The sequence below is a fragment of the Cheilinus undulatus genome, linkage group 19 (genome assembly GCF_018320785.1).
Source record: "Cheilinus undulatus linkage group 19, ASM1832078v1, whole genome shotgun sequence".
Taxonomy (NCBI): domain Eukaryota; kingdom Metazoa; phylum Chordata; class Actinopteri; order Labriformes; family Labridae; genus Cheilinus; species Cheilinus undulatus.
The window spans coordinates 7,930,573-7,957,655 of record NC_054883.1 but is presented as its reverse complement, the minus strand read 5'-3'; the positions used below and the strand labels follow the sequence as shown (position 1 = coordinate 7,957,655).

Sequence of the window (27,083 nt, the reverse complement as noted above, 5' to 3'; positions counted from 1 at the left end):
GCAGCATTGATAGAGCCTTTCCAGATGGAAGCTGCCCACACCTTAGGCACTAATGCAACCCCATACCAGAGATGCAGGCTTTTGAGCTGTGCACTGATAACAGGCTGGGTGGTCCCTCTCCTCTGAAGTCCCCAGGAAACAGTGTCTTTGGTTTCAAAAGAGAATATCATATTTTAATTCATCTGACCATAGAACAGTTTTCCAGTTTTGCCTCAGTCCATTTTAAATGAGCTTTGGCCCAGAGAAGATGGTGGCATTTCTGGATAGTGTTTACATATAGCTTCTCCTTTGCATGATACAGCTTTAACTTGCATTTGTGGATGGCACAGTGAACTTTGTTGCCAGATAATGATTTTTTGAATTGTTCCTGAGCCCATGCAGTGATTTTCAGTGCAGGGCCACCAGAGGGCCCAAAGATCACAATGATCCAATGCTGTCCTTTTGCCTTGTCCCTTGTGCACTGAGATGTATGTACTGAAAGTCTTCACAATTTTAAATTGAAGAGCATTTTCTGAACTTTCCTCAATTTTTAGAAGCTGTTTTTCACAAATTGGTGTACCTCTGCCTATCTTTACTTCTAATAGACTGCCTCCTTTAAATGCTCCTTTTATATCCAGTCATGTTACTGACTGAATTAATTGCAAAAGCTCCTCCAGATTTTTTTCATCTGTACTATTTGCTTTTCCTGCCTTTTGATGCTCTGTCTTTACTTTTTTGAGATGCGCTTCTGCCATCAAATTCAAATTGAGCTGATATTTTTAATGACGTGGTAGAATATCTCCGTTTCAAGATCTAATGTTTTTTTTGTTCTATTTTGAATGAAATACAGAATTATGACATTTGCAAACAATTGCATTCTGTTTTTACACACATTTACACAGCGGCCCAACTTTTTTGGACTTGGGTATGTATGAAGAAAGGCACTCTACAATATGTGACATACCTAAAGACGCATGCCTCCGAATTTGCATTATCATTGAAGTATTTAGATAATTGTATAACAACATTTTGATTTAATTAATATTCATTATTCGATTATAATTTGCAGCAAGCAAACAGAAAAAGCATATGAAAGAAGGACTTCTCATCAGGTTTAACACATTAGGTATTGGGGGCAGGATGTATAACTGGGTGCTCACCTTTTGTTTAGAAGAACTATAGAAGTAAGAGTGGGAGCAGAATTTTCAGAAATGTATATAGTGGCAAATGGAACCCCACAGGGAAGTGTATGCAGCCTGCTGTTGTTTAATATTATGATAAGTGATATTTTTAATGAAGTTGAACACGATTTAGGAAAATCTCTGTATGCAGATGATGGGGCCCTGTAGTGTAGGGGCCGGGATCTCAAGTACATTCAAAATAAATTACAGGCTGCAATACTGAAAGTTGAGCAATGAGCGAATAGATGGAGGTTTATATTATCAAAAACAAAATCACAAGTCATGTTTTTCTAAGTGGCACGAAGAACTTTCATTAAAACTGTACGGCCAGACACTAGGACAAGTGAGTGAGTTCAAGTTCCTTGGAGTCATATTTGATGAAAAGCTGACCTGGAAACAACATATAGATAAAACAAAGACTAAGTGTAAAAAGATCAACAACCTAATGCACTGTGTGGCAGGACAGGATCAGAGAGCAACAAGGAAAGCGTTGTAGAATATTTACTGGGCTCTCATGAGCTCAAGCCTTGATTATTGTAGTGCGGCATACATGTCAGCAGCTGAGAGTAATCTTAGAAAACTTGAAATTTAACAAGCCCAAGCTCTAAGACTATGCACAGGTGCATTTAAGACATCTCCTGTTGCTGCCATGCAGGTTGAAATGGGAGAAATGCCCCTGCGCATTAGAAGAATAAAATGTTTACTCACATATTGGGTTAATTTACAACGGCATGAGGATTCACATCTCACATAGGGGTACTGAATGAGTGCTGGGAATACAACAATAGCAACTTCCAGAGTTTAGGGTGGATTGGGAATGTAAAAGCAGAGAATGCAGGCCTTCATAACACATATTATAGCCTAACAATCCCATGTTCAAACATCCCTTCATGGTTGATTACAGAACCAAAACTTAACATGACCATTCAAAAGGAAATCAGAGCAAAATTTAAACCAGTGAATGCATTGTATGTAGCCCAAAAACTCCTTGAGAAAGTTCTGGTTGACAAATCAGTGATATACAGATGGCTCAGAAGATCTTGTTACAGGATGTACTGCTGCAGCAGCTTTCATACACACACAACAAAGCCATTAAGAAAAGGACAACAGACCATCTATCTGTTTATACTGTTGAGCTGGTTGCAATACTACTGGGACTCCAATGGAGAGAAGCAAACAACATAAACAGTACTATAATAGCATCAGATAGCTTATCAGCCCTCACGGGCATTAAAAATGGAAAATCTCATAGACCAGACATTTTCCATGAAATAATCCAGGTCCTTTACAGTTTCGAAAACAGTTGTACAAGTACCAGTTTCATTTGGGTTCCTGCTCATGTTGGCACAAAAGGCAATGAATATACAGATATACTTGCAAAAGAGTCGTTAAGAATACAAAAGGTTGATTTACAAATCACTTTATGTAAAACAGAAGCTAAATCAATCATCAACACTCACACTCAACAAACATGGCAGGAATATTGGGATATTAGTGACACAGGAAGGCATCTATACAGTATACAACAACAGGTCAAAGATGGTAGGAAAATGTTCACTACTCCAAGGGAAGAAGCCATAATCACACGACTCAGAATAGGACACACAGGATTAAACAGTACACTCCATATTATAGGCAAACACCCCACAGGACTTTGCTCTCACTGCAATGAACCGGAACCAGTACAGTACATTATGGATTGTAGCCAGTATTCACAGGAAAGACAAAGGCTTAGGGATTCACTCAAGCAACAGAATTTAAGCTTCACACTGAAATGTATACTTGGGGAAAAATTACAACAAACATACAGATACTTGTATTTCTTAAAGGAACAAATCTAATCAACAGAATTTAAGGTCAAAGCCTAATGCAGAACCACACTCCAGTTCAGCAGGTGGCGTCAATTAATGCACCTTTCAGCTGGTTTGCCAACTGCCAAAAAAAAAAACAAAAACAAACAAAAAAAAAACTCCAAAGAAGACGAAGAAGAAGCAAACAATATCCATAATGTGGATTTGTAGACGAGGAAAAGGAGAAGTTGGAAGTTTCCGAGGGGCCCCTGAATGCAGCACAACTGTCGGCGCACATGAGTATGACGTCATGCGCTCGGACCGAGCCGTGACCTGCTGCTCTGGCTATGCTAGGGGCTAGTGCCAACAGATGTTCCGCTGAAAACACAGTAGATGCACAGGTTTTAAATGAAATGTGTCGTCTTAAACGACTAAGGGCCAGTAGCTGTAGAAGGTAACCGTTGCTGCAGCGGTGACTCTCATGAGCGACCATCAGTTTTTAGGAACGCATGTTTATGGTTTAAGTTTACCTCAGCTAGCTGGCTAGCTAACTTGAGCAGGCTTTTTCCAGCGAAGCAAAAGTGAAACAGGAATCGGAGCTCCATGGTTTCTCGTTCGCAGAGTTTTTCTCTTATAAAACTCGAACGAGGTATGTCTGTTTTGGTCATAATATATTAGTGGGTGTGCTTTTTGTCATGTGTCGTTATCGCCAATACCCTGTACTGAAGTAACATAAACAATGGAGTGTAGCTGTGTTTGTAGCTAATTTATGTAAATGTGTTACATTATGATAAATTAGTGTTTGACCTGAATAGGAATTTCAGCACTCATGGTTCTGTGTAGTTGATGGATATTAAGATGGTAATATAAGGGGAGTTCCTGTAAAAAATATACCATCTAAGTCCTAAGTGAAATTAAGCCTCGACTATAAATATTAAGTTTATAAATTGAAACGTTTTCCTATACAAACTCAACTGTGCATGTCTGTCAAAATACAGATTGTCATTTAAAATTGTAGTTGCAAGGTTGCTGAAATTTACAAGAGAAGTGTTAGTCTTGTTGGGTTAGCATAAACCTAAAATTCATTACCATAATCATGCTTGATTTGAATATCTGTCTGCAATTTAGGTTTTAATTTGATTTGGCTTTGTAAGACAGCCCACTTATGCCAACCTGCTGCACTGAGGGGAAGAGAGGGAGAAACTCCTGTTAATATAAACCCATGTAAGTGCTGTGCTGCTGGCCGATGGAAATGTGATGAAAATCGGCATATCATAACCTGGCACGCCAGATGGATTTGTTTTACACATCTATCTGGAAAACCACTCATACACAGCGTTTGGGGCAAAAAAAAACTCAGAGGGTGATTGGATGAATGTTCTGTCTGTCACATCTTTATGGGCCAATCAGAGCAACAAAACGCATGACGCATCTATCTGCTTTGCAAGGTTAGGCATAATGTGTATCAGCCAAAAATCCGACATGCATTGCTAACTAGGGCTGACAGTAGTGGAAAAGTAAATAACTGATTATTTTGACACATATTGCAAATTTGATGTTTGATGTCATGTTGCAGTTTTATCTAGATTTCAGTTAACTGCTCAGCCTTAAACACATGATTGTGTGTTTATTCAGTCAAAGCACATGCCGTTGCTTTAAATGTTGCCATTAGATATGATGAAACATTTGTTTTTTATAATTTCAACATATGTTTCTATCTTTAAAGCCAGTACGTGAACTATTTCACACTTAGAGCAGAAAAGCCTCCATCTGAGACCGGCTTTTCCATTTGTCAAAACATGCAACAACATCAAGGTATTAAAAGAGGGTAGGCCAGGTGTGTCCAAACTTTGGCCTGGGGGCTAAATGCGGCCCTTTGCCCATTTTTAATGGGCCTGCAGCAAATTCTGAAACATAAATGAAAAATGGCCCACATAAGAACATGAAAATTGTGCTTTTCTGTAGTGTGTATTTTATGTGTTGTCTTAATGACAGATGAGTGTAGTCTTGTGTTATCTTGGGGGCTCATCCGGAAGGTAACACAAAACTATACTCGTCTGTCAATTAGAAAACAGAGTAGAAATTAGTTTGTGAAGACAGTATGAACTTATTTGGATTAGCTTATGTTTTACTTTCAGCACTAGGCAAGGCTACTGTGCTAATTTTGTAAACAAACATTTTACAAAACAATTTATTAATGCACTTTTCTCGTGACTTAACTTTAAAGCAAAACAAATCACTTAGTGTATCTTTACCTACTTTAAAATCATAAAGGGGAGGTACATGAAAGTTGCCCCACCATGCTTAAAATTTTCTGTATGTGGCACTTGGTGGAAAAGTTTGGACATCCTTAGGCTAAGCCTTAAATTGCAGTGGGGCTTTTGTTTAAAATTTTACAGGAAATAACACAGTTTTTTTTTTTCTTTAATGAAAATTCAATTTTAAATTCATGATAAACATCGGCTGCTAATTAATTGACCATTTCCCCCCAAATTGTAAGACTGACACCAGGAGCTCAGAAACAGCTTTATTTTTAAGGACCAGACAGCAACCATTCACAGCCAAACAGGCCAAAAAAAAAAAACCCAGCAGTTCCAGACGAGAAGTGTTTAACCCTCTTTTATTGATATGGTATATTTTAAGGTGTATAAGCTCTGTCACCAGTCATAATCGTTGTTGTCTCTTTACCTTAGCAACAGCATGACCCTCTTCATCATGATGAATTCCTGAGATTTTGAGTCTTCAGCGACTCATCAGGTCGCTTGCATCAGTGGCTTGTTTTGGATCAGAGGCCAGCGTTCAGCCTACGACCTGTCTGACCTCCCGAGCAGAGGGAGCGAGCAGATGGGGAACTGTTGCTGTCGAAATGAGAGTCCCTGTGGCAGCGCGGAGGAACGAAGTGTTTTGCTAAAAGATGACTCGAAGACCGCGGTGACCTCAGGCGAAACCACTGTGGTGGGCACTTGTGGTCCTGGAGGTGATGTTGACCTAAGGTGAGGTTAGCGTTACATAAATGTTTACCTTTTGGAAATTCTGAGATTTCAGCTCAGTGTAAAATCTTATCTGTAATTTAGGAACTTGTCAGGGGTTTCATGTGACTTTGCTTTTCCGCTCTGTTTTGTGTCACCCAGAAAAACAGCTGATGAGGACTGTGTGAAGGTGGTGTCAAAGGCTGAGGCTGAAGTTCTAGAAAAAGAGCTCAATAACACTCAGGAGAATGGACCCATGCAGAAGGAACCTGCAAAAACAGCAACAACTTCTCCCAGGAAAGGATCTGAACTCAAAGAAAACTCCACCAGGCCTCAAGACGAAGACATAAAGGAACATCCTGCAGATGATGGAAAACCTGAAATTCAGCAATGCACTTTAAACTCCCCCAAAACAGAGCATACCACAGCTGACTGCAAAGCTTCTCCAGCTACAAACTCAGCCCAAGATGAAGAAGAAAATCCAGCCTCAGCGGAGGACAAAGTCCCTGATAGTAAATCAGTAACGGCTGAGGCAGCGTGCTCTGAAAACCACACTGAGACGAACACAACACAGCACATAATACTGGACACTCCTCCTGATGATGATGAGGAAACAGGCTCCAAGGTCACTATTGACGACGCTGCAGCCGAGCCATTGGGGGAGATTTCTCAAAACAATGAAGTGTTATCCGTGCCAAACGCTCAGCTTTCTGCTGCAGAAAGTCAGGAGACGCCTGTTCCTGCAGCTGCTCAGGAAGTTGACAAAGAGTCACAGAAAGAGTCTCTGAGACGGTGAGTCAAATAGTGAAGTTTGGGTTTGTCTTGCCTTTTTTTTTTGTAAAGAACAAAGAATGTTTTATTAAATTGAAAAGAAATACACACCATCAGGGCAGAGCATATCACAGCAGTTTTGAATTTGTTTTAAACAGCATGAAGATAAATTTAAAGTACATATATGATTTGATAATGAAGACCAGTGCTTATAAATTCATACATATTAAAATAACAAAGTAAAGCCGTTTGCACACATTAAAGTTTAAGAACAGTCTCCCACTAAAGTTTTCCAGAGTTGAATGTTCTCAGACCTTCTTCTTTGGAGCTTGAAAGTTTCCCCTTTGCATGGGTAGACTGGGCTCTCAGGAGGAAAGACAACATAAAAAGGATGCTGAAGAAATCTGAGATGGCAAATGAAGTGACAAAGTCCAACATTATGACAGTTTTTGTCTTTATATAAAGTCTAGATTGAATACACAGTCAACAAATGTATGCTAACGAGCATGGTGATGATGCTTGCTGATGGTGAATTGTCCTAACCTTGCAAAGCAGATGGATATCCCAGTTTCTGTGTTTCTTACTGGCAAATCCAGCCTGCAAAGCTCCCTTCTGAACCGTTTGGGCCCGGTTAGAAAGTGAAAGGACCAATCAGCAAAGAGGAGCAGTACTCTGGGCATGGTGGAAGACAGAAGTGTGGAAGACATTAGCGTGGATGCTGCTAAAGCACCAGTTTAATCAGAACTCGATGACATTTCTTAGTTAAAAGAAGAACAGCATTGAGTTGTTTTATTTTAAAAAACAAAAAGTGGTGTACTGACATGTCTACAGTTGCCATGATTCGCGTTATGCAGTTCTCTATGGATTTACTCCTCGGTAGCGGCTACGTAACGTGTTTTGTTGATCTGATGTGACGGACAGAATGTTCATCCAATCATCCTCTGGGTTTTTTTTTTTCAAAGCCTCTGCCCTTTCCTAAACGCAGTGTATGAGAGGTTTTCCAGATGGATGTGTGAAACGCATCCATCTGGCATGTCAGGTTAGAATTTTCCTTAATTTTACTGTCTGTGTTTATTCACACACCATGGCTTTATGTGGACATTTGACTAGGATACTGGCCTAAAAAGTCCTGGTAAAGTCTGCGTTGATAATACTGGTTGTATGTTAGTACATGCAGCTCACTCTGAGGAATTTTGTGCATGTTTAAAAAGACTGTCTGACATATTTTAAAGACTTAACTGACTTTTGGATGAAAAATGTTAGCTTAAGTTTTTTATTAAAACATACTGAAACAGAAAAGTCATCACAATTAACATTCATTGTGCAACACAGCATCATTTTAAGGGCCTCTCCCGTTTTTGTTCGTACCTGAAATGTGTAGCCTGACAATCTGGGACTTTTGGCTCTGGTGTGAACTTTAGAGAGGGACAGTTCACCAGCATAGGCATAACTTTGGGCAGTATATCAAAAATATATTATCTATTAGTATTATGCATTGTTTTTTTATGATGTAATCATGCAAGAACATTAAAAGGCAGTTTTTCTAGAAAATAAGCATTAAATAAGAATATTTTCACTATCAAACATCATCAACCAATTGTTGTGCAGAAAAACAAAGACCATTGAAAATTACCAAACTAGTATAACCTTCTATAACCTTCTATTGCACAAGATATTTGATAAATATCCCAATCTCTCATGTGTATTTTAAAATTCTGCATTTAAGTCACATATTGGCTAATATTAGTGTATTAGTCAGACAGTACTTGCAGGAATTCATGGCTTAAGGCTGTGCAGAATGAGTCAATAAATCATGTGACATTAAAAAATGCCTGCTCTTTTATGTTGTCCACTAAATGTTTATTCATTCTCACAATACAGGGAAGCATGCAGGTACCCTGCATGACAGCAGTATAAACAAAAAAAAAAGGAAGGAAGGAATTCAATGTGACACAAGGCAAGCTGACTCCAAACAGGAGAAGGCTCTGATTTAAGAAATGAAGAGCTCCTTAAAGCTTCAATTTTGAGAATATTTCCAGTAATATAGCTCGAAATTTGTGGTCACATTCGTTGTCTTTTATTTGTCCATGGTTGTACCAGGCTGTAAAAGATACTGCTGCAAAAACCTGCTTTAATCTGGTATTAAAACTTTATGACAATCTTTGGTTTTGCTTCAGGATTTTTTTCATTTCTCAATACTTCATTTATATTTTTTTGTTTAACATAACAGTGTTAACGCTAAACATAATACAAAGACAGAAGTAAAAAGAAAAACAAGTAAAGAAATACTGTACGGGAGACAGAGTTTTCAATTGCCTCATATTTATCAGCATCACGTGTAGCATTCTGTTTTTAAATATTTCAGTGACTGGACAATTCTATCTTATTGTGTACTCTTGATCACTCCTGTAAACAGGTAAAAAAAATACATAAATAAATAATAAAAATAAATTAAGTAGGGATAAATGGCAGATACCACAAATTAAAAAAAAAAAAGAAATAAGTAGATAAAATAAATAAAATAACTCAAGACTAAATAAATAATTAGAAGGAAAAAAGAAATCATATATATATATATATATATATATATATAACAAATAAGATAAAAGATGTAAATAAAATCAATCAATAAATAAAAACAAAGAAACAAACAAACAAACAATGGTGGACATAAGAAGTAAATGGATAATAACTGAGTAAATTAACTGGTGAATTTAAAAAAACATGAACAATACCAATCCCAAAACTTGAAAAATAGGTGATGATATTTCTCAATACTTTTTATACCACATTTCAAAATGATATATTTTTGTTAAAGATAGTTCTTTTCATGATTGACAGCATTGATAAAAGAACCCAAGTTTAAAAATAACCTACATCTTCTGTCATGCAGTCTGGTCCATAAGTATTTAGACAAGGACACCTTTTTAAAATATAATTTTGCTTTTATTAACCGTGACAAAATATTTGAAATAAAATAATGAAGATGTAAGTTATGTGTAGATTTTCCACTTTTGATTTGATTTAGGAATTACATCAATTTTAGTCAGAGTAACTCAATTATCAGGGGCTCAAAAGAAATTGGACGAACTAACATTATTACTGATATGATCATTATTTCAAAACTTGGATGAAAATCCTTCACATTCAGTGACTGCCTGAAGTCTGGAGCCTATACACAAAACCATATTCCTCTTGGGAGATGCTTTTCCAGGCCTTTACTGCAGCTGCCTTCAGTTGCAGTTTATTGATGGGTCTTTCATCAGTTTTGTTTTCTGTAACTGAAAAGCGTGCTCTGTTGTCTTGAGTTGCCATGGGCTACTGGGCCATGGACTGGTACCAGTCCATAGGTCATTTGGCATCAGAAAGAATAAATAACTGAAAGATGTTTTATTTTGGACAATGACCAGATTCTCCTCCGTCTTTGCCGTTTGCCCTCTTGACACATGTTCAAGACGATTGTCGTTGTCACAAGACACGCAAAAATTAAGCCCACAAGCTAGCTGAAATGAGTAGAAAACAAACATCATTGTAGAGTTTCTTCCCAAAGTGGAAAAGGAATTGGCGCCGACAGCCATAAAAAGGAAAGCTGCATTTAAAAGACAACGCCACCAGCCATCCTGCTTAAAATACATTTTTACTGTGATGGGTGATTCTCATGTGCCCGCTGATTCCGCATTATGTTGAGTTTATACCTCACACATTGATGGCTGTTCAATGAAAATGTTGTCTTTCATTAAACCAGCCCATGGCACAAAAAAGATTTGGGACCACTAGTTTAGGTGACTGCCATGGCCACTGAAAAATACTCCTTTTCTTTGCCTTCAGAAACTCTTGGGTTGCTTTTGCTCTATGTTTTGGGTCATCATCCATCTGCACTATAAAGCACTATCCTATCAGTTCATCAGCATTTGGCTGAGTATGAGCACAGATTGCAGCCCTATACACTTCAAAATTTATTTTGCTGCTTCAATCAGCAGTCACATTATCAGTAAACACCAGTGAGGCTGCTCCACCAGCAGCCATGCATGCCCATGCCATCACACTGCCTCCACCAAGTGTGATGGATGCTTTTGATCAGGAGCTGCTCCTTTCCTTCTCCAGACATTTCTCTTCCCATCACTCTAGTACAGCTTTATCCTGGTATACAGCCATGAATGAAAGTTTGGGCATCCCTGAAATTTTTCCAGAAAATACACTGTTTCTCCCAGAAATTGTTTTCAATTACAAATGTTTTTGGTATATGCATGTTTATTTCCTTTATGTGCATTGGAACAACACAAAAAACAGAAGAAAAAACCAAAATTGACATCATTTTACACAAAACTCACAAATGGGCCGGACAAAATTGTTGGCACCCTTTTAAAACTGTGGGTAAATCATTTTATTTCAAGCATGTGATGCTCATTAAACTCACCTGTGGCAGTAACAGGTGCTGGCAATCTAGAAATCACACCTGAAGCCAGTTAGACTGTATAAAAGTTGACTCAACCTTTGTGTTGTGTGCCTGTGTGTGTCACACCAAGCATGGAGAAGAGAAAGAAGAGCCGAGAATTGTCTGAGGACTTCAGAAGCAAAATTGTGGAAAAATATGAACAATCTCAAGGTGACAAGACCATCTCCAGAGATCTTGAAATTCCTTTGTCCACTGTGCGTAATATAATCAAGAAGTTTATAACCCATGGAGCTGTGGCTAATCTCCCTGGACGTGGACAGAAGAGAAAAACCAACAAAAGAATGCACAGAGGATAGTTGAAATGGTGGATAAACATCCTCAGTCAACTTCCACACAAATTCAGGCTGTCCTGCAGACTCAGGGTGCAAAAGTGTCAGCTCGGACCATACGTGGTCATCTGAATGAGATGAAGCGCTATGGCAGGAGACAGAGGAGAACCCCACTGCTGACAAAGAGACATAAAAACGCCAGACTGGAGTTTGCAGAAATGTACCTGAGTAAGTTTCAATCCTTCTGGGAGAACATTTTGTGAACAGATGAGACTAAGGTAGAGCTTTTTGGGAAAGCATGTCATTCTAATGTTTACAGAAAACAGAATGAGGCCTACAAAGAGAAGAACACAGCACCTGCACTCACATATGGTGGAGGTTCAAAGATGTTTTGGGCTTGTTTTGTTGCCTCTGGCACTGGGTGCCTTGACTGTGTGCAAGGAATCATAAAATCAGGAGACTGTCAAAAGATTTGGGGCCACAATGTAGGACCTAGTGTCAGAAAGCTGGGTCTGTATCAGAGGTCATGGGTGTTCCAGCAGGACAACGACCCCAAACATACCTCAAAAAGCACCAAGAAATGGTTGGAGACAAAGAGCTGGAGAGTTCTGAAGTGGCCAGTAGTGAGTCTGGATCTAAATCCCACTGAACACCTATGAAGAGATCTGAAAATTGCTGTTGCAAGAAGGCACCCTTCAAATCTGAGAGACCTGGAGCAGTTTGCAAAAGAAGAGTGGTCCAAAATTCCAGTTGAGAGGTGTAAGAAGCTCATTGATGTTTATAGGAAGTGATTGGTTTCAGTTAATTTTTTTCCCAAGGGCGTGCAACCAAATATTAAGTTGAGCCAACAATTTTGTCTTGCCCATTTTGTTAATTTTGTGTAAAATTATGTCATTCTGTAAATACTGCCTAATTTGGTTGAAGAGAAATACACACCATCAGGGCTGATATAGTATGGAAAGTATTGCCTGTGTTTTTATGTAATTTAGATGATGTGCTGGAGTTTTCCTCCATTTTAAAACAATTAAACTAGAATTTACCATAGCATTATTATAATAGGGGTATTGCTTCATTTTTACTAGAACCACATTAAAGTTTAAATCTAAAAACATTTTTGGTTTTATATGCAAGTTGTAAATAATATAAATCATTGCAGTGTCATTTTAAAAACATATTGCAATAAAATGTGTGCAGTAACCAAAGCCTGCTTTTGTATGACTGAATATCTCCTCTGTGTAAATGAATAACCCTCACCTCTCGTTCTGCTCCCAGGGCTGTGACAGAGGATTCAGAGGCTTCTCCAGCGTGCAGGGAGGACGATCCTGAAGTCCTATCAAAAAGCCACGATGCCTCAGAGGCTTCTCCTGGACCTGAGCCCCGAGAACTCAACCACAGTGAGGAACGACTCTCTGCCAACTCAGCCTGGGAGTCAGAGACCACAGCTCCAGTAGATTCCAGTGAGAGGTCAGTGGGTTCAGTGTTTGTGACTTCAAAACAAGACTCTTGTTTACATAAACTTTGGGCTAGTTTTCATGAAAGCACCCAAGCTACCACTAGGGGGCATACAGGCACCACAGCATGTTGTATAAGCTGAATAGTTGTCAATATTTGCTTTAAAATGTTTGTTTCATGATTTTAAAATGTCTGTTAGAGCCAAATGAGTGGTAAATGTTTACATCAGAAAATGTTTTCTATCTGCAGCTCAAAGTGTGATCAAGATGCAGCCCAAGCTCTTGACTCTGTAAGTCCCAGCTCAAAGGAGTTCACTACTTTGGAGAGTGTGAGACAGGAGGAGGAAACTACTCTGAATGAACAGGACAAAGATGGAGAAGATGCTGAAGTGAAGGAGGAAGACAAAATGAAGGAAAAGGTTGAAGTTCAGGCTGTGAAAGATGCTGAGGATGAAGAGGTGACTGAGAAAAAGGAGCAGCTGACAGCGAGTACATTCACTGAAGTAAAAACTGAAGAGACGATGAGACCGGAGGAGGAAGATTCTCCTGTAAACAGCCTAGGGAACAGGTGTGTGAAGGTTTAAAGGGTTAGTTTGCTTTAGTATGACAAAAGCAAACATTATGTGTATGTTGTTTGGATATGAAATAAAGTTTAACGGTGGTTTGTGAAACATGAAAATAGACACCCCACATGGAGGAATCATTTAAATGTTGTGGACTATTTCAGCTGGGGATTAATGCCAGTTTGGTCCCTCAGTAGGTATTTAAAGCAGCAGGAAGGTGTGAGTGAGATTAACTCAAAATAAACCACCCATGCTCATTTAAATAGACAAATCCTGTGAAAGAGTATGCCTCCCTGATGTATTTTGAAAATCAATGATCGATTGCTTATGTGCTTTAGATATACAGGTGATAATAATTAGAGTGCTTATGTTACTGGTTTTGGTCCTTTCATATTTGTCCTTCCTTTTTAGTGAGGAGGATTTGTACAGAGGAGCCGAGGAGCTGCCAACATCTCAAACAAGTAAACCATCCGTGTTAGAATCAACACGTGAGTTCATCCAAATCACACATTTATGTCATGTTATTACACTAGAGTTCAAACAGAGTGAGTTTTGGTCTTTCATGTGAAATATAAAGGTGAATCTCAAACAATTAGAATATCATGAAAACATTTTTCCCCCCTGTGATTTAATTCAAGGAGTGAAACTTCCATATATTCTACATTAATCCCATACAAAGTGAAATATTTCATGACTTTTTTGTGTTAATCTTGATAATTTTGCCTTACTGCCCACAAAAATTCCACCGTCTAGTAATATTAGAATATTGAAAAACACAAATCAAAACGAGCATTTGTAATACAGAAATGTCTACGTTCTTGTAAATTATGTTCAGTTATGCTCTCTGTACTCGCACATAGCGCTTCATCATTGTAATGTTGCATGGAGCTGATCAGTCTGAGGGGTGTTATGAAGCCTAGGTTGTTCTGATAGCTTCCAGCTTGTCTGTGTTGTTGAGTCTGGTGTCTCATCTTCCTCTTGATAATAATCCAGAAAGTCTTTACGAGGTTCAGGTCAGACCAGTTGGCTGGCCGATCAAACACAGTAATACCACAGTCAGCAAACCAGTTTCTGGTAGTTTAGGCTTCTCTGTGGGCAGGTGCCAAGTCCAGCTGGAAAAGGAAATCAATACCTCCATAAAGCTTCTCAGCAGGTGGAAGCATGAAGGTCTCTTAAATCTCCCGGTAGACCGCTGACAGCGTTGAATCTGGACTTGATAAAGCACAGCGGGCCAACTCCAGCAGATGACTTGGCACCCCAAACCATCATTGACTGTAAAACTGAAAACACTGGACTCTGTGCCTCTCCGATCTTCCTTCAGACTCTGGGACCTTGATTTCCAAATGAAATTCAAATTTTGCTTTCATCTGAAAACAGGACTTTGGACTACTAAGCAACGGTTCAGATCTTTTTCTCCTTAGCCCAGGTAAGAGGCTTATAACGTCTGTGTTTCAGGAGTGGCTTGGCACTAGAAACACGAGACTTTTAGCACCATTTCCTGGACCTGTCTGTGTGGTGGCTCTTGAGCCACTGACTCCAGCCTCAGTACACTCCTTGTGAACCCTCCCCTAAGTTCTTGAATCTGCTTTGTTTGACAATCCTCTGAGGGCTGAGCTCATCCCTGTTGCTTGTGATTCTTTTCTTACCAGACTTTTCCCTTCCAGTCAACTTTCCATGGATCTGCTTTGATACAGCCTCTGCTCATGCAGCAGTGACCTTTTGTGGCTTATCCTCCTTGTAGACGGTGTCAGTGATTGTCCTCTGGACCATTAGTTCTCAAACTGGGGTCCAGGGACCCTTGGGGGTCCACTAGCCACAGCTTGGGGGTCTGCAAAATAATTTGAACTAAATTATTAAAGTAATGCCATGTCATTCAAAATCAAATAAATACATACAGGTACATCTAAAAAAATTAGAATATCATGAAAAAGTTCAATATTTTTTGTCACTCATTTCAGAAAGTGAAACCCATATATTATATAGACTCATTACACATAGAGTGAAGTATTTCAAGCCTTTATTTCTTGAAATGTTCCTGATTATGGCTTACAGATAATGAAAACCCAAAATTCAGTGTCTCAGAAAATTAGAATATTGTGAAAAAGTTCAATATTGGAAAGTCATGGTGTCACATCCTAATCAGCTAATGAACACCAAACACCTGCAAAGGTCTCCTGAGCCTTTAAATGGTCTCTCAGTCTGGGTCAGTAGGCTACACACTCATGGGGAAGACTGCAGACTTGACAGATGTCCAGAAGACAGTCATTGACACTAAAGGATAAGCCACTAAAGGTCATTGCTAAAGAAACTGCTTGTTCACAGAGTGCTGTATCCAAGCATATTCGTAGAAAGTTAAGTGGAAGGAAAAAGTGTGGTAGGAAAAGGTGCACCAGCATAAGGGATAACCACAGCCTTGAGAGGATTGTCAAGCAAAATCCATTCAAGAATTTGGGGGGAGCTTCACAAAGAGTGAACTGAGGCTGGAGTCAGTGCGTCAAGAGCCACTACGCACAGACGGATCCTACAAATGTGGTATTCCTCGTGTCAAGCCACTCCTGAACCAGAGACAACGTCAGAAGCGTCATACCTGGGCTGTGGAGAAAAAGAACTGGACTGTGGCTCAGTGGTCCAAAGTCCTGTGTTGTTCTGTATTCTAGCGTGTTCTGAGCAGTGGAGTGTAGCTTAAACTACACAATGATTTTACCGTAAGTGTATGAAGGTCCTTTGATATCCACACCCAATAAGTCCATGCTTGGGTCAGAGTGGATATTTTTGCAACATTTGAGGAAAGTCCCTTAAGGCGTTCTTGAGATACACTGGACATATGTAAAGACAGTCAACCAGAAAATATAACGTCAGCGGCCCATGCAGTTGCCGGCCTGGAGGTGTAGAAATAGATAATCAGCTGTAGTTTTGAACCAAAAGAGAGAGTACTTTCTGAATTGGGCATGTAAGTGCAGTTTTGACAGTTTGCCTGCCGTTTAGGGTAATTACAAACAAGAACTGATCCAAGATTGCGTTCCTAGGACTTGTGTTTTTGTTACTGTGGTATTGAAACAGGTTTTGGTAATGTTAGATTTTTACTAGTGTCATATTTGAGTTTCAAGTTCTGAAATCTCTAAAACAAACTCTTTGTTTAGTCATCACTGACTCTCTCTCTCTCTGCTTTTTTTCCTCTCAGTTTTAAAGGTGGAGGACAGATGCAGTCTGGCACCGGCTGTGGATATTCTGTCTTACAGCGAGCGAGAGTGGAAAGGAAACACTGCCAAAAGTGCTCTCATTAGGAAGGTTGGTGCCTCTAGCTCTTTAGCAGAATTGGTTCAGATAAAAGCCATTTTAACGTTTTTCTGATGACTTGCTCTGTGTGCTGCTGCTGCAGGGTTATAAGGAGATGTCCCAAAGGTTTGGCTGCTTGAGGAGAGTAAGGGGGGACAACTACTGCGCCCTCAGAGCCACTCTGTTCCAGGTGCTCTCCCACAGCACGAAGCTTCCCTTGTGGCTGCAGGAGGAGGACATTACTATGGTAAATGCTCTCTTAATGAGGTGGAATCAATTCACTGAGGCTTAGCCACGGTTTCTAGCCCTTGCAAATGTTCCAGTCATGAACATGGAAAATTTAATGATGAAAATAGAACTTCACATACAATTTATGAAGAGTGTAATGTGATAACAAAATTATTACAAAATAAACATTTAATATACAGCATTCTGAATATTAATAGTGCATGTATATAGCATGTAAAACACAATGGAGTAATAGCAACTGAGTGAGTGAAGTTTGTTGTTCTCAGCTCTGGGTTTACACTGATGACAGTTTCTTCAGTTTGTTTTTTTTGCTCAGAGGCTCACCACAAGGGTAAAATGGAAGTAGACCCAACAGACTTTCTAGAGAGTAAAAAGTCAAACAGATAACTACAAAGATGAGACTCATATCACATGAAATAGATTATAAAACATTGTTTCAAATGTTAATCAGCGCTTGTCTGCCGCTCTCTGTCTCAGAGACTCTAGCTGGTGAAAGTGCAAGGAAGGGTGGGGGAAGTCTGGAGGAGGGAAGGGAGGGGTGAGCTGAGGGATGAAGGAGATTTATCCAAAAAGAACATTTATTTTGGTCTGAAAATCCGCTCTGAAAGTCGCATAGAAAGACTTTAAAGTCTCAGGAGGCAGAACATGATGTAAGAAAAATGGCGCTGAAATAGTGGCCGAAGCAGTCCAGTGCTATGATGACATGGTTTTGCTGTTATATCTATGCTTAGGTAAATGGAAGTATTCCCAGTATAAATCGAGGTATCGATGCACTTGAACTCATCCCAAAATTTTCAAAGGCAGCTGGCAGGAAAAGTCTGGGTAAAGTTGTGGTGAAAAATGTAGCCATTTTGGTCCACAAATATAGCTCACTTCAAAAATTTTGTGAAGTTTTTTGGACTTTTGTGCAGATGAAAAGGCACCTTCAGATGGATATGGAGAGTCATGCCTTTGCCTTGAAGACACATACCTGCTCAGTGCTCCACCTCTTTTTTTCTGGAAACAGCTGTTTTTATTTTGTTACTTACTGTTCATACTCCTGTTTACATTAACCAGAAACTTTTGCAAAGAAGAAATCATCACATTTTGCAAAATAATTGTTTATTTAAGTAATTCCATTGTATTTAAATACAGGTACTTGAATGTGTAGTTGCCCCCCTTTTTGTAGCCAGAACAGCCTCCACTCTTCTTGGGAATTCATGCTCATTCATTCTGTAGAGCATTTATGTGGTCAGGCACTGATGTTGAATAAGAAGGCCTGACTTGAAATCTCCTAGTTCATCCCAGAGGTGGTCAGTCAGGTTGAGGCCAGGGCTCTGTGCGGGCCAGTCAATTTCCTCCACACCAAACTCATCAAACCATGTCTTTATAGTCCTTGCTTTATGCACTGGGGCACAGTCATGTCAGAATAGAAAAAGGGCCTTCCCTGTCCTGTTGCCACAAAGTTGGAAACATAGCATTGTCCAAAAGATCTTGGTATGCTGATTAAGATTGGCCTTCACTGGAGATAAGGGGCTTAGCCCAAACCCTGAAAAACAACCTCTTACCAGTATACCTCCTCCACCATGCAGTCAGGCAGGTAACGTTCTGGCATCCTCCAAACCCAGACTCGACCATCTGATGCTTAGCATTGGACTTGTAGATGTGAGGCTTGCAGTCAGCTGCACAGCCATAGAAACCCATTCATGAAGCTCCTGTTGCACAGTTCTTGTACTTGCATTAATGTTCTGATCATCAAAGTTCTGATATCTTCAGCTATGGAATCAGAAGATGTGGTGACTTTTATGCACCGTGCAATTCAGCTTTTAAAAGTCTGTCTGCCCTTGGGCTGTCTGTGGGTTTTTTCCTAATTGTTATGATTATTTTAAAACTCCTATTTGTGAGTTTAATACCTTTAAAATCACTAGAAAGTCATAATTCTTGTTAAGTATTTTCAAGATCCAGCAAACACAGCAGCCAAAATCTACACATCTCACACCACAATCCAAATCCAGTCAAATATCTTATGCAAACACAGTACAATAGCATAGAAATCTGATATGATATAAACTTTTGTTATTCACTCCAGCTGAGTGACAAAAGCCTGTGACTTTTGTAGGTGAAGCAGCATTTCACAATAAAAGCACCTGGGGTATTTTGGCTGGTTTTTCAATAATTTCTCTAAAGAATGGGATGCTCTATGCTTGTACTTTGAAAATAATATCAAGGAAAATTGAATTTACTGAAAGCAAAAAGTGATCGTAAATGGTCACAGATTAATGGGTGTGTGCCCAGCCCCTGCTTTTGCTGATTTTGGCACTCTATGTTGACAAAGTGGCATCTCTTATTCCCTTGCTGATCCTGTCCTGTAAGTGTAAGTACATTTTTTAGCCCAAAAAAGTTTGCTCTTCCTTAACAGCTGCTCAGATTACACCTTGCTAGTCTTTGTTGTTGTTCTCTTCAGCTTGCTTTAACCTCGTCTGACAACTACCCTGCGGCAGTGGTTAGGAATCTAAAATAAGTTGCTTCATGGCTGATGTTTTTGTTTGCCTTTGTAGGTAAAATAGAAGCTTTAACCCTAATTTTACTGTTTCATAGGCAGCTAAAAACTCCTCATCGCTGCTTTAAACTTGGCTGAAATGATTACTAAGCATCAAACTTGTATTTGTTTGCAGTTGCCAAAACAACTGGAGGCACAGGAAGGTCTGATAAGTCAGTGGACTTTTCCTGGGGAGTGCCTGCAGGGAGATGGGACTGGAGATGCCATCGCACAGCTCAAAGGCTACATGGAGCTTCTAAGGACTAAGGTATGGGCTTTTACTCCTCTCAGGAACATGAATACAGTGAGAAAGTAGTGAAATGCACAGGGCGAGGTAACCACAGCACTATTTTTATGCCATTCATGGACACTGAGGGTATTGATACTTACCCACAGAGCTCTTACATGTGATTGCTTCCATATGTTAAGGGAGGTAGTCTGCTCTGACTCTCATGGCTTTTTTTCCCTGGGTGTCATTAACACACAGCCTTGTAATGCTGTGAAGGATCTGGAGGGAGACTTGGACCCCTCAGCCTTGAAGAAAGTCTTTAAACTGTACCAACTGTACTGCTTCTCGACTGAAACAGAGTGAGGCTACTGTTAGGGTTTACAATCTGTCACTGCCACTGGTACCTTCTGAGGAACTCTGGTGTTTACTGCACACTGAATGTTTTAAAAGTCAGGCCTCTGTCGCTTTAAGAGAGGTGGATGTGTGCTGGTTTTGTGCCTGACAGTATGGAAAACATATAGTTACACTCAGAATAGACTGCTTTGTGTTATTCCAGTCTGTGCCCATTCCACAAACATGACTTTCTAGGTACAGTGATTTACACTGACATGTAGGGAAGGGGGGGGAATGGTTAACAATAGCTCTTTATTCAGAAGGTTATGCAGTTTTACTGGCTGTAGAGAAAATATCTCATGTGTAATTATGCCATATGGTCAATAATTTAACATATATATGATAAGATATACTACAACCCCATTTTCACAAAATTCTATCAAAGTTTGGGAGTCAGAATGCAATTATTGGTAAAACTCAAAAACATGTTGGAACTGAGACATTTTACCATTTCATGAAAAATATTTTGATTTCGATGACTGCAAAACAACTCAGAAAAGTAAGGACTGGACCAAGTTTACCATTATGCAGCATCCCCTCTTCTTTAACAACAGTCTGTAAACATCTAGGAAGTAAGGGGACCAGTTGCTGGAGTTATAGGAGACGAATGTTGTCCCATTCTTTTCTGATGTAGGATTCTAGCTGCTCAACAGTCCTGGGTTGTCTTTGCCAGATATTCCATTTTAGGATGTGGCAAATGTTTTCTGTTGGTGAAAGTCTGGATTGCACTTTGGCCAATTCAACATCTGGACTCTTTGACTGTGAAGCCATGCTGTTGTGATACATGTGGGATGTGGTTTAGCATTGTCTTGCTGAACTATGGAAGGCCTTCCCTAAAGCCAGGTATGATTTCAAGCCAACCATACGACAGTCGTGGCAGAACGTCATCTCATACTGTGCGGCTGAATCGCTTATGACACACGACCATCGCGCGCAAGTTGTGTGCTGACACTGAGTGAGTGATTTGGGACAGACTGCGACAGAGACCCACGGAGTTAGCTTTTTTTTTTTTTTTTTTTTTTAAATATCTAATTTTGATGTTATTTATTTTTTAAAAGATTTATTTTGGGCATTTTTGTGTCTTTATTAGATAGAGGAGGACAGTGGATAGAATCAGAAACAGGGTCAGGAGTGGGGGAGAGACACGCGGTAGAGGGCCTCAGGCTGGATTCGAACCTGGGCCGCTTGTGTACATGGGGAGCGCCTTTAACCATTAGGCCACCTGCACCCCAGAGTTAGCTTTTTAAAAGGTCTCACACACCGGGGGTGAAGTGTTTCCAGTAGGGGTGTAAAGGTACGTGTATTCGTACCGAACAGATTCGGTATGAGCCTCTCGGTACAGTACAGACATGTTCAGGGTATTCAGGGTAATGAAATATGAACATTTGGCACCTGGGATTTTCACATCAATATCTCATCCCACCCCTGTCAAAGCTCACTTTTATTTTGACTTTTTAAATGTCCTTGAAAAAAACTTTTTTTGGCCGTTATTCCTTTCTCCTTCCTTTTCTAGGAACACCAGGAAAGAGTAAAAGCAAATTTGGCATGAACGCAAAATTTAATTCAAAGATGAAGTGATAGGATTTTGATGTTGGTTCGTTGCTTTGACATGTGGATGTTCACCACAATGCAGCTGAAGACATACAACCCCCAGACATTGTTATGTCGTGCCAGTGCAGTTTTCTCCTGTTTGGCTCTGATGTGTGGTTTCTTTGCAGTTTTGCAGGTCTGGTTTGATTAAAGTCTAAACCTAAAAACTTGCTGGAAACCCGTTTTTGTCATCCAGGTGGTAAATCTGACTGTAGATCTCTATTGAAATCGTATTTAAAATTTCATAAATTTGCACAAACTGACTTAAGAAAGACAGCTCCGTTTTACAACTTGGAAAAGACTTTTCCAGTTAATCAATTACAGAAGGTCCCTCTGGATAAATGTTGCTTAATAAACAGAGTTATTAATAGAAAGTTTTCACTGAACATCCATGACTCAGAGACATTTGATTCAAATGAACTTGGGTTCTTTTGTCTTGTGCTACCCTAAGGATAAGGATGGATTCGATTTTAAAAAAGAAATACTATTAAATGTATTCCATGTGTTTCTGCTGATGATTATTACTTAATCCCCCGGCTTGTGTTTCCAGTGGCAGGCAGCGGTGGATTGCTCCTCTGCATCAGAGCGGCAGCAGCTCTGCGAGCGAGTGTTTCAGGGAGGAGAAGAGGAGCTCGGGCTGCTGGAGGCGCTCAAGCTGCTGATGCTGAGCCGAGCGGTGGAGCTGCACGGCTGCATGCAGGCCGGAGGGGACGTCCCGCTCTTCTGCTGGCTGCTGTTCGCTCGAGACTCCTCCGACTGCCCACGCTCCTTCCTCTCCAACCACCTCAGCCATGTGGGCCTCAGCGCTGGCCTCGAGCAGGTAGGAGAAACCTGGCCACAGACTTACATAAGCAAGAATTTTAAGATATGTTTTATTGGCTGTATACACTAGTTTTATGGCAGGTAGGGAGCATTAACATAAACTTTTTATGGTGAACGGTGCTGCCAAGACAGTAGCTGCTTTATCTTTCCCTTTAGAATCCAGCTGTAAATTCCTGCAGAATAAACTGTTGTCACACTCAGTAACGTACAAAAACAACAGCTAATGTCAGATATCAGGCGATTGGGTGTGTAACATTCTCTTAATGTGAGACCTGAACAGTAAAACAAGCCTATGCTTGTGTTGCTCCTTGTTTTTGAGCTGTAATTTCTCCTGATTAGCCTCAGGCGTGAGGAGGTTTGAGATAGGACTAGCTGCAGAGAGGTTTAATTGTTATTTTCTCTCTTTTAATGAATGCTTTTACAGGCGTGAGCCCCATAAAGACACCCCACCCATAAATATCATGTGCTTGAGCAGCTGATTAAACATTGTGCGGTGTAAAACCATGGTGTTTTTTTAAACTCTGGGCTCTTCTCTAATTATACAATCAGCTCCCTCCTTCTTGTCCTCTTTGCAGGTGGAGATGTTCCTACTGGGTTACGCCTTGCAGTGCACCATTCAAGTTTACAGACTGTACAAGGCCGACACAGAGGAGTTTGTCACCTATTACCCGGATGACCATAAAGACGACTGGCCGGCCGTGTGCCTCGTCACCGAGGACGATCGTCACTACAACGTGCCAGTTGTTGAAGTTTCTGAACTTCAGAAGGAGCTCGACTCGAGCTGATGCCTCTGCAGAGAAATCTCCTGCCATACATACAAAACACTCCTCAGGTCCTTCAAGATGATAGATTTACAACAATTAAATGAGTAAATCGACATTGTGGGAATGAGGCTTTTGTATTAGAAGAGAGAAATGACACCACTAGCTTAGAACTGGTTATCTTGGCGTAGCACAAAGTCTACAATCAGGAGTAAAAGCTGGTGGGACATTAATTCATTTAAGCTACATGCATTTCTATGGATGTTATTTGTGTGAAACTAATTTAAAAGAAAAGGTTAGAAGTGCTTATAGCTGGTTTTTACCTTTTTGAGGTATAGATCCCATTTTCTCCCTTTGCAATATATAAATAATTCATATCAATAAGGGCTTTAAGATGTGAGAGAATTTACACTTCTCAAACATTATTAGTCACATTTAAACAAACTGTCAAACAATATGATTTGAACGTGTTAATCTTGAACTCTAGATATACTTTTCATTTGCTTTAAAAACTAACAGGACCAATTTTAGTAGCTCCTGCTGCACTTAGTCTGTCACAGCACTCCTCCAAAACAGCCTTCATTTATTTTCCACTGCACAGATCCTCAGTGAGTGATACGTTGGGTTGCTTTCAGACATGAGGGTGAGAGTTCTAGATTAAAAAGAACAACTTAATCATAAAGCTGAAAAATTTACCCTTTGTCCATAGGGGATGGCAGTGTCAGAGATGCATGATATTGGATTTTTTTCTTATATCCTATCTGATTTTGATACCAATATACAGTCATGTGCATAAGTTTTGGGCATGTAGGGTGCAACGTGGTCCAATGTGCCACAAGTCGATGCTCAGCTGCATCCTTTTTGTCCGGGTCTTTTCACCCTTAGTAATATGCTTGGAAACCGCCAGCAGACCAGGCGCTCATTAATCGCAACATCCATACCTTACTCCACCCTAACAGTGTGGAATTTTTTTATTTTTTCAAGTGTATTTTTTCCATGCCCCTGGTAATATGCAAGGACATCCAGATCATGACTGGGGTTGTGTCAGTCCTCCTTCCTGTCCAATAGTGCCCTCAGGCAGTTTTACTCACCATTACACTCCTTAATTCAGCCTCAAGTTTTGGTCCAAACATGCCTAAAAAATCACAGATTTAAATGAGGCTTCAGTAATGGGGGGGGGGGGAGAGAAAGGAATTGGTACTTTGAATATTCAGTCACCCATTTAAATTACTTGGACGGATGCAAAAAATCAAACATTTTACGAAAAAAAAAATTTTTGAAAAAGTTTTGGTGACAGTGTGTGAGCATGATTAGCAAAACATTAGATGGAAATAAACAGAGTCAGAAAACTAAGGCCTTTACTGTGAAACAGACACAAAACAAGAAAATATTGGATTCCTGCGCAGGTGCTACTGAGTCTTTTTTAGATATGAACAGTCTTTGATGAGAAACAGAAAATAGTTTCTTTGGATTCAGTTTACATTCTCTCAGGACCTTACATTGACTTTTTTTTTTTTTTCAAAGGAAAAATATATTTTTGAATTGATTATGAATAAATCTTCGCAGCCCTTTTCTACTACCTCAGAGCATCATGGACAAATTCAGTTTGGTGCTCTTTGGCGCCCACTGAAGGCCTCCGAGTTTAACCGCGCTGTCCTAATGCACTCATAGTGCTGATGCCTTCCCCTCTCATAGACTCTGTGCATTTGTTAGCAATAGGGATGAGTATCTAAATCCTTTACAGACACAGCCGATATCTACCATACCGAATAACGAGACAGACTTCAGTGCTTCATTTTTGCGCCTCGCCACCCCAACATGATCCCCAAGAAGAAGTTACACCTGTTTCCAGTACTTATATGTTTTATTGGCATCTTATCCCTGAATCGTTTAAAATACTGAGACAGCCTTTATTTAGCTGCCAACTGTTAACACCCTTTTCTCTTAAAAGTATAGATTCAGGCACTGGCACTTTTACAATAGCATTGATTTAGCACCGGTATTGGAAAACTGGCTTCTTTTGAACTGAAGGCTGGTGTGTGAACTAGTGCCATTAAAAACGAATGCTCTTCTTTCAACAGGACTATGGCCTGCTGCCAAAGTTACACAGTGCTTGAAGGCAGACCAGGGCGCTCTGCGGAAATGGGCCAGATCCAGTGCTCATGATGAGATTGATTGTACTCTTCGATTGACTGAAACTGCTCTTTTAATGTGAAAGGCAGCATTTGGTTGCTTTAAAATCAGGCTTTTTTGTCCTGTTTTATGAGCTTGTACTATGCTAAGATAAATCAGCAGCTGTCAGCAGTGATGTTTTTTGTCAAGTCATAACTAGAAAGCAAATGTTTCCCAAAATGTCGATCTATTCCTTTTAAAATATGCTGATTTGAGACCCTGTACAAGATGTGGTTTACACACTTTTGTACACACTGTACTGTATACAGAGTTTTTTATTTGCGTGTGTGTACATAATCATTGATCTGATATTGTGAGATCATCTCTGTTAAGCCCAAATAATTTCCAGGGTGTCACTTTGACAACCTTTCTGTTTTACATTTCTCTCTAAAAGAATTTTCTGCCAATAGCGCTAAATAAGATGTTGTGTGTTTACACTGGAATTGGGCACTTTGATTTCAGTATTAATTTATTGTTTTTGTTCTATGTAAAAAATGCATTTTAACTGAATTAAGTGTGACAGTGATCAGTGAAATGGCTGAATTAGTCCATGGAGGGTTTGACAATTTATCAGGTTTAACAGCAGCTCACACCGGATGATGATCAGAGGATTTATTGCAGCCTCTGTGTCAGAGGTTTGATTTCTGATGTGTTTTGCAGCTGTGTGTGTGTCGAACTCAATGTGTAACATGTTGCCTTTAACCAAGCTGTTCTGAAGGGGAAAACGTGCCAATGCTGCTGCAAATACTGGCAGCCGCCCCAGCCACCAGCCACTGGAGTCAGTAGAAAACGCTCGCTTGGTCCTCCATGTTGCCTTAGAAAAAAAAAATGCACAATAAGAATGAATGTTGGTCGTTAGTGATTCGAGGCTGTTTCTTTCCCTCATTCTAGAGCAGGTGATGCTCATTCATTAACTGTACAAAAGAAAAAAGAGAAAAAAAGACAAAAATGCCATTTGCATGAATGATCCTACATTGTCCGATTTTGGAATGGCATTTAATTAAAATGGAAGTACAACTTTTGTAAGTCTTTCCTTTCCCTATCATAATTGATTAATTTTAACAGTATGATGTTTTGACGTTTCCTAATTTAAAGTAAAGAAGAACTGATGTGAGTTTCAAAAGTTCAAATTTAATCATCAGTATGTCTGTTTGGAAGCCAAACAGGTGGTGAAAACTTGGTTGAATAAAGCAGATTTTCCTACGCTCTCTATCTGTTTGGAGTCATTTATTATGCTTCAGTGTTAGGGACAGGCGAGGGCAGAGCTATCAAGCTTCATCAGAGAGTGTACATGCATTCTGAGCCATTCTTGAATTGTGATATCTCAAAGAGACTATAAGGGATTTTATTTAAACTTTTCAGAGATGTCCACTCTGCCTAAAGGAGCTAATTTGGATTTAGTTGTGACAGGTAAAGATCAGTGGGCCTTTTGTTGATCGAGATCACAAGAACACTGACATATTTTCTTTACATGGTGCACTAATGTCCACTCTGACTCAAGGATAAACCAGAGCTGAGACACATTTTCACCCCTCATGTTCATGCCTTGCTTTTGCAAACACCTCAAGAACACTTTGAGGGTTTTTCAACATACTTTACCCAAATGTCCACTCTGACTCAAGGATGAGCTAATTAGATTCAAGC

General features: G+C 39.8%; 1 protein-coding gene across 2 annotated transcripts; it reads left to right on the top strand.

The window, feature by feature from the left end:
* The first annotated feature begins 3,278 nt into the window (after positions 1-3,278).
* Positions 3,279-26,460, top strand: LOC121527315 (flocculation protein FLO11-like). 2 transcript variants are annotated; one of them, XM_041814235.1, is made up of 12 exons: positions 3,279-3,599; positions 5,644-5,943; positions 6,082-6,711; positions 12,688-12,879; positions 13,117-13,434; positions 13,841-13,917; positions 16,611-16,717; positions 16,809-16,952; positions 19,609-19,740; positions 22,235-22,504; positions 23,082-23,338; positions 25,349-26,460. In XM_041814235.1, the coding sequence occupies exons 2-11, from the start codon at positions 5,795-5,797 to the stop codon at positions 23,289-23,291; spliced, it is 2,229 nt and encodes a 742-aa protein (XP_041670169.1). In that variant the 5' UTR covers positions 3,279-3,599; positions 5,644-5,794; the 3' UTR covers positions 23,292-23,338; positions 25,349-26,460. The 2 variants fall into 2 exon arrangements, with proteins under 2 accessions (XP_041670169.1, XP_041670168.1); XM_041814234.1 differs by having other exon boundaries at positions 23,082-26,460.
* Positions 26,461-27,083: the final 623 nt, after the last annotated feature.

Excerpts from the sequence above, each read along its gene's own strand:
- LOC121527315 (XM_041814235.1), top strand. The coding sequence starts at position 5,795 with ATGGGGAACTGTTGCTGTCGAAATGAGAGTCCCTGTGGCAGCGCGGAG. Across the intron at positions 6,712-12,687 it reads CAGAAAGAGTCTCTGAGACG|GGCTGTGACAGAGGATTCAG; the intron begins GTGAGTCAAATA and ends TTCTGCTCCCAG. Across the intron at positions 16,953-19,608 it reads AGGAGGAGGACATTACTATG|TTGCCAAAACAACTGGAGGC; the intron begins GTAAATGCTCTC and ends ATTTGTTTGCAG.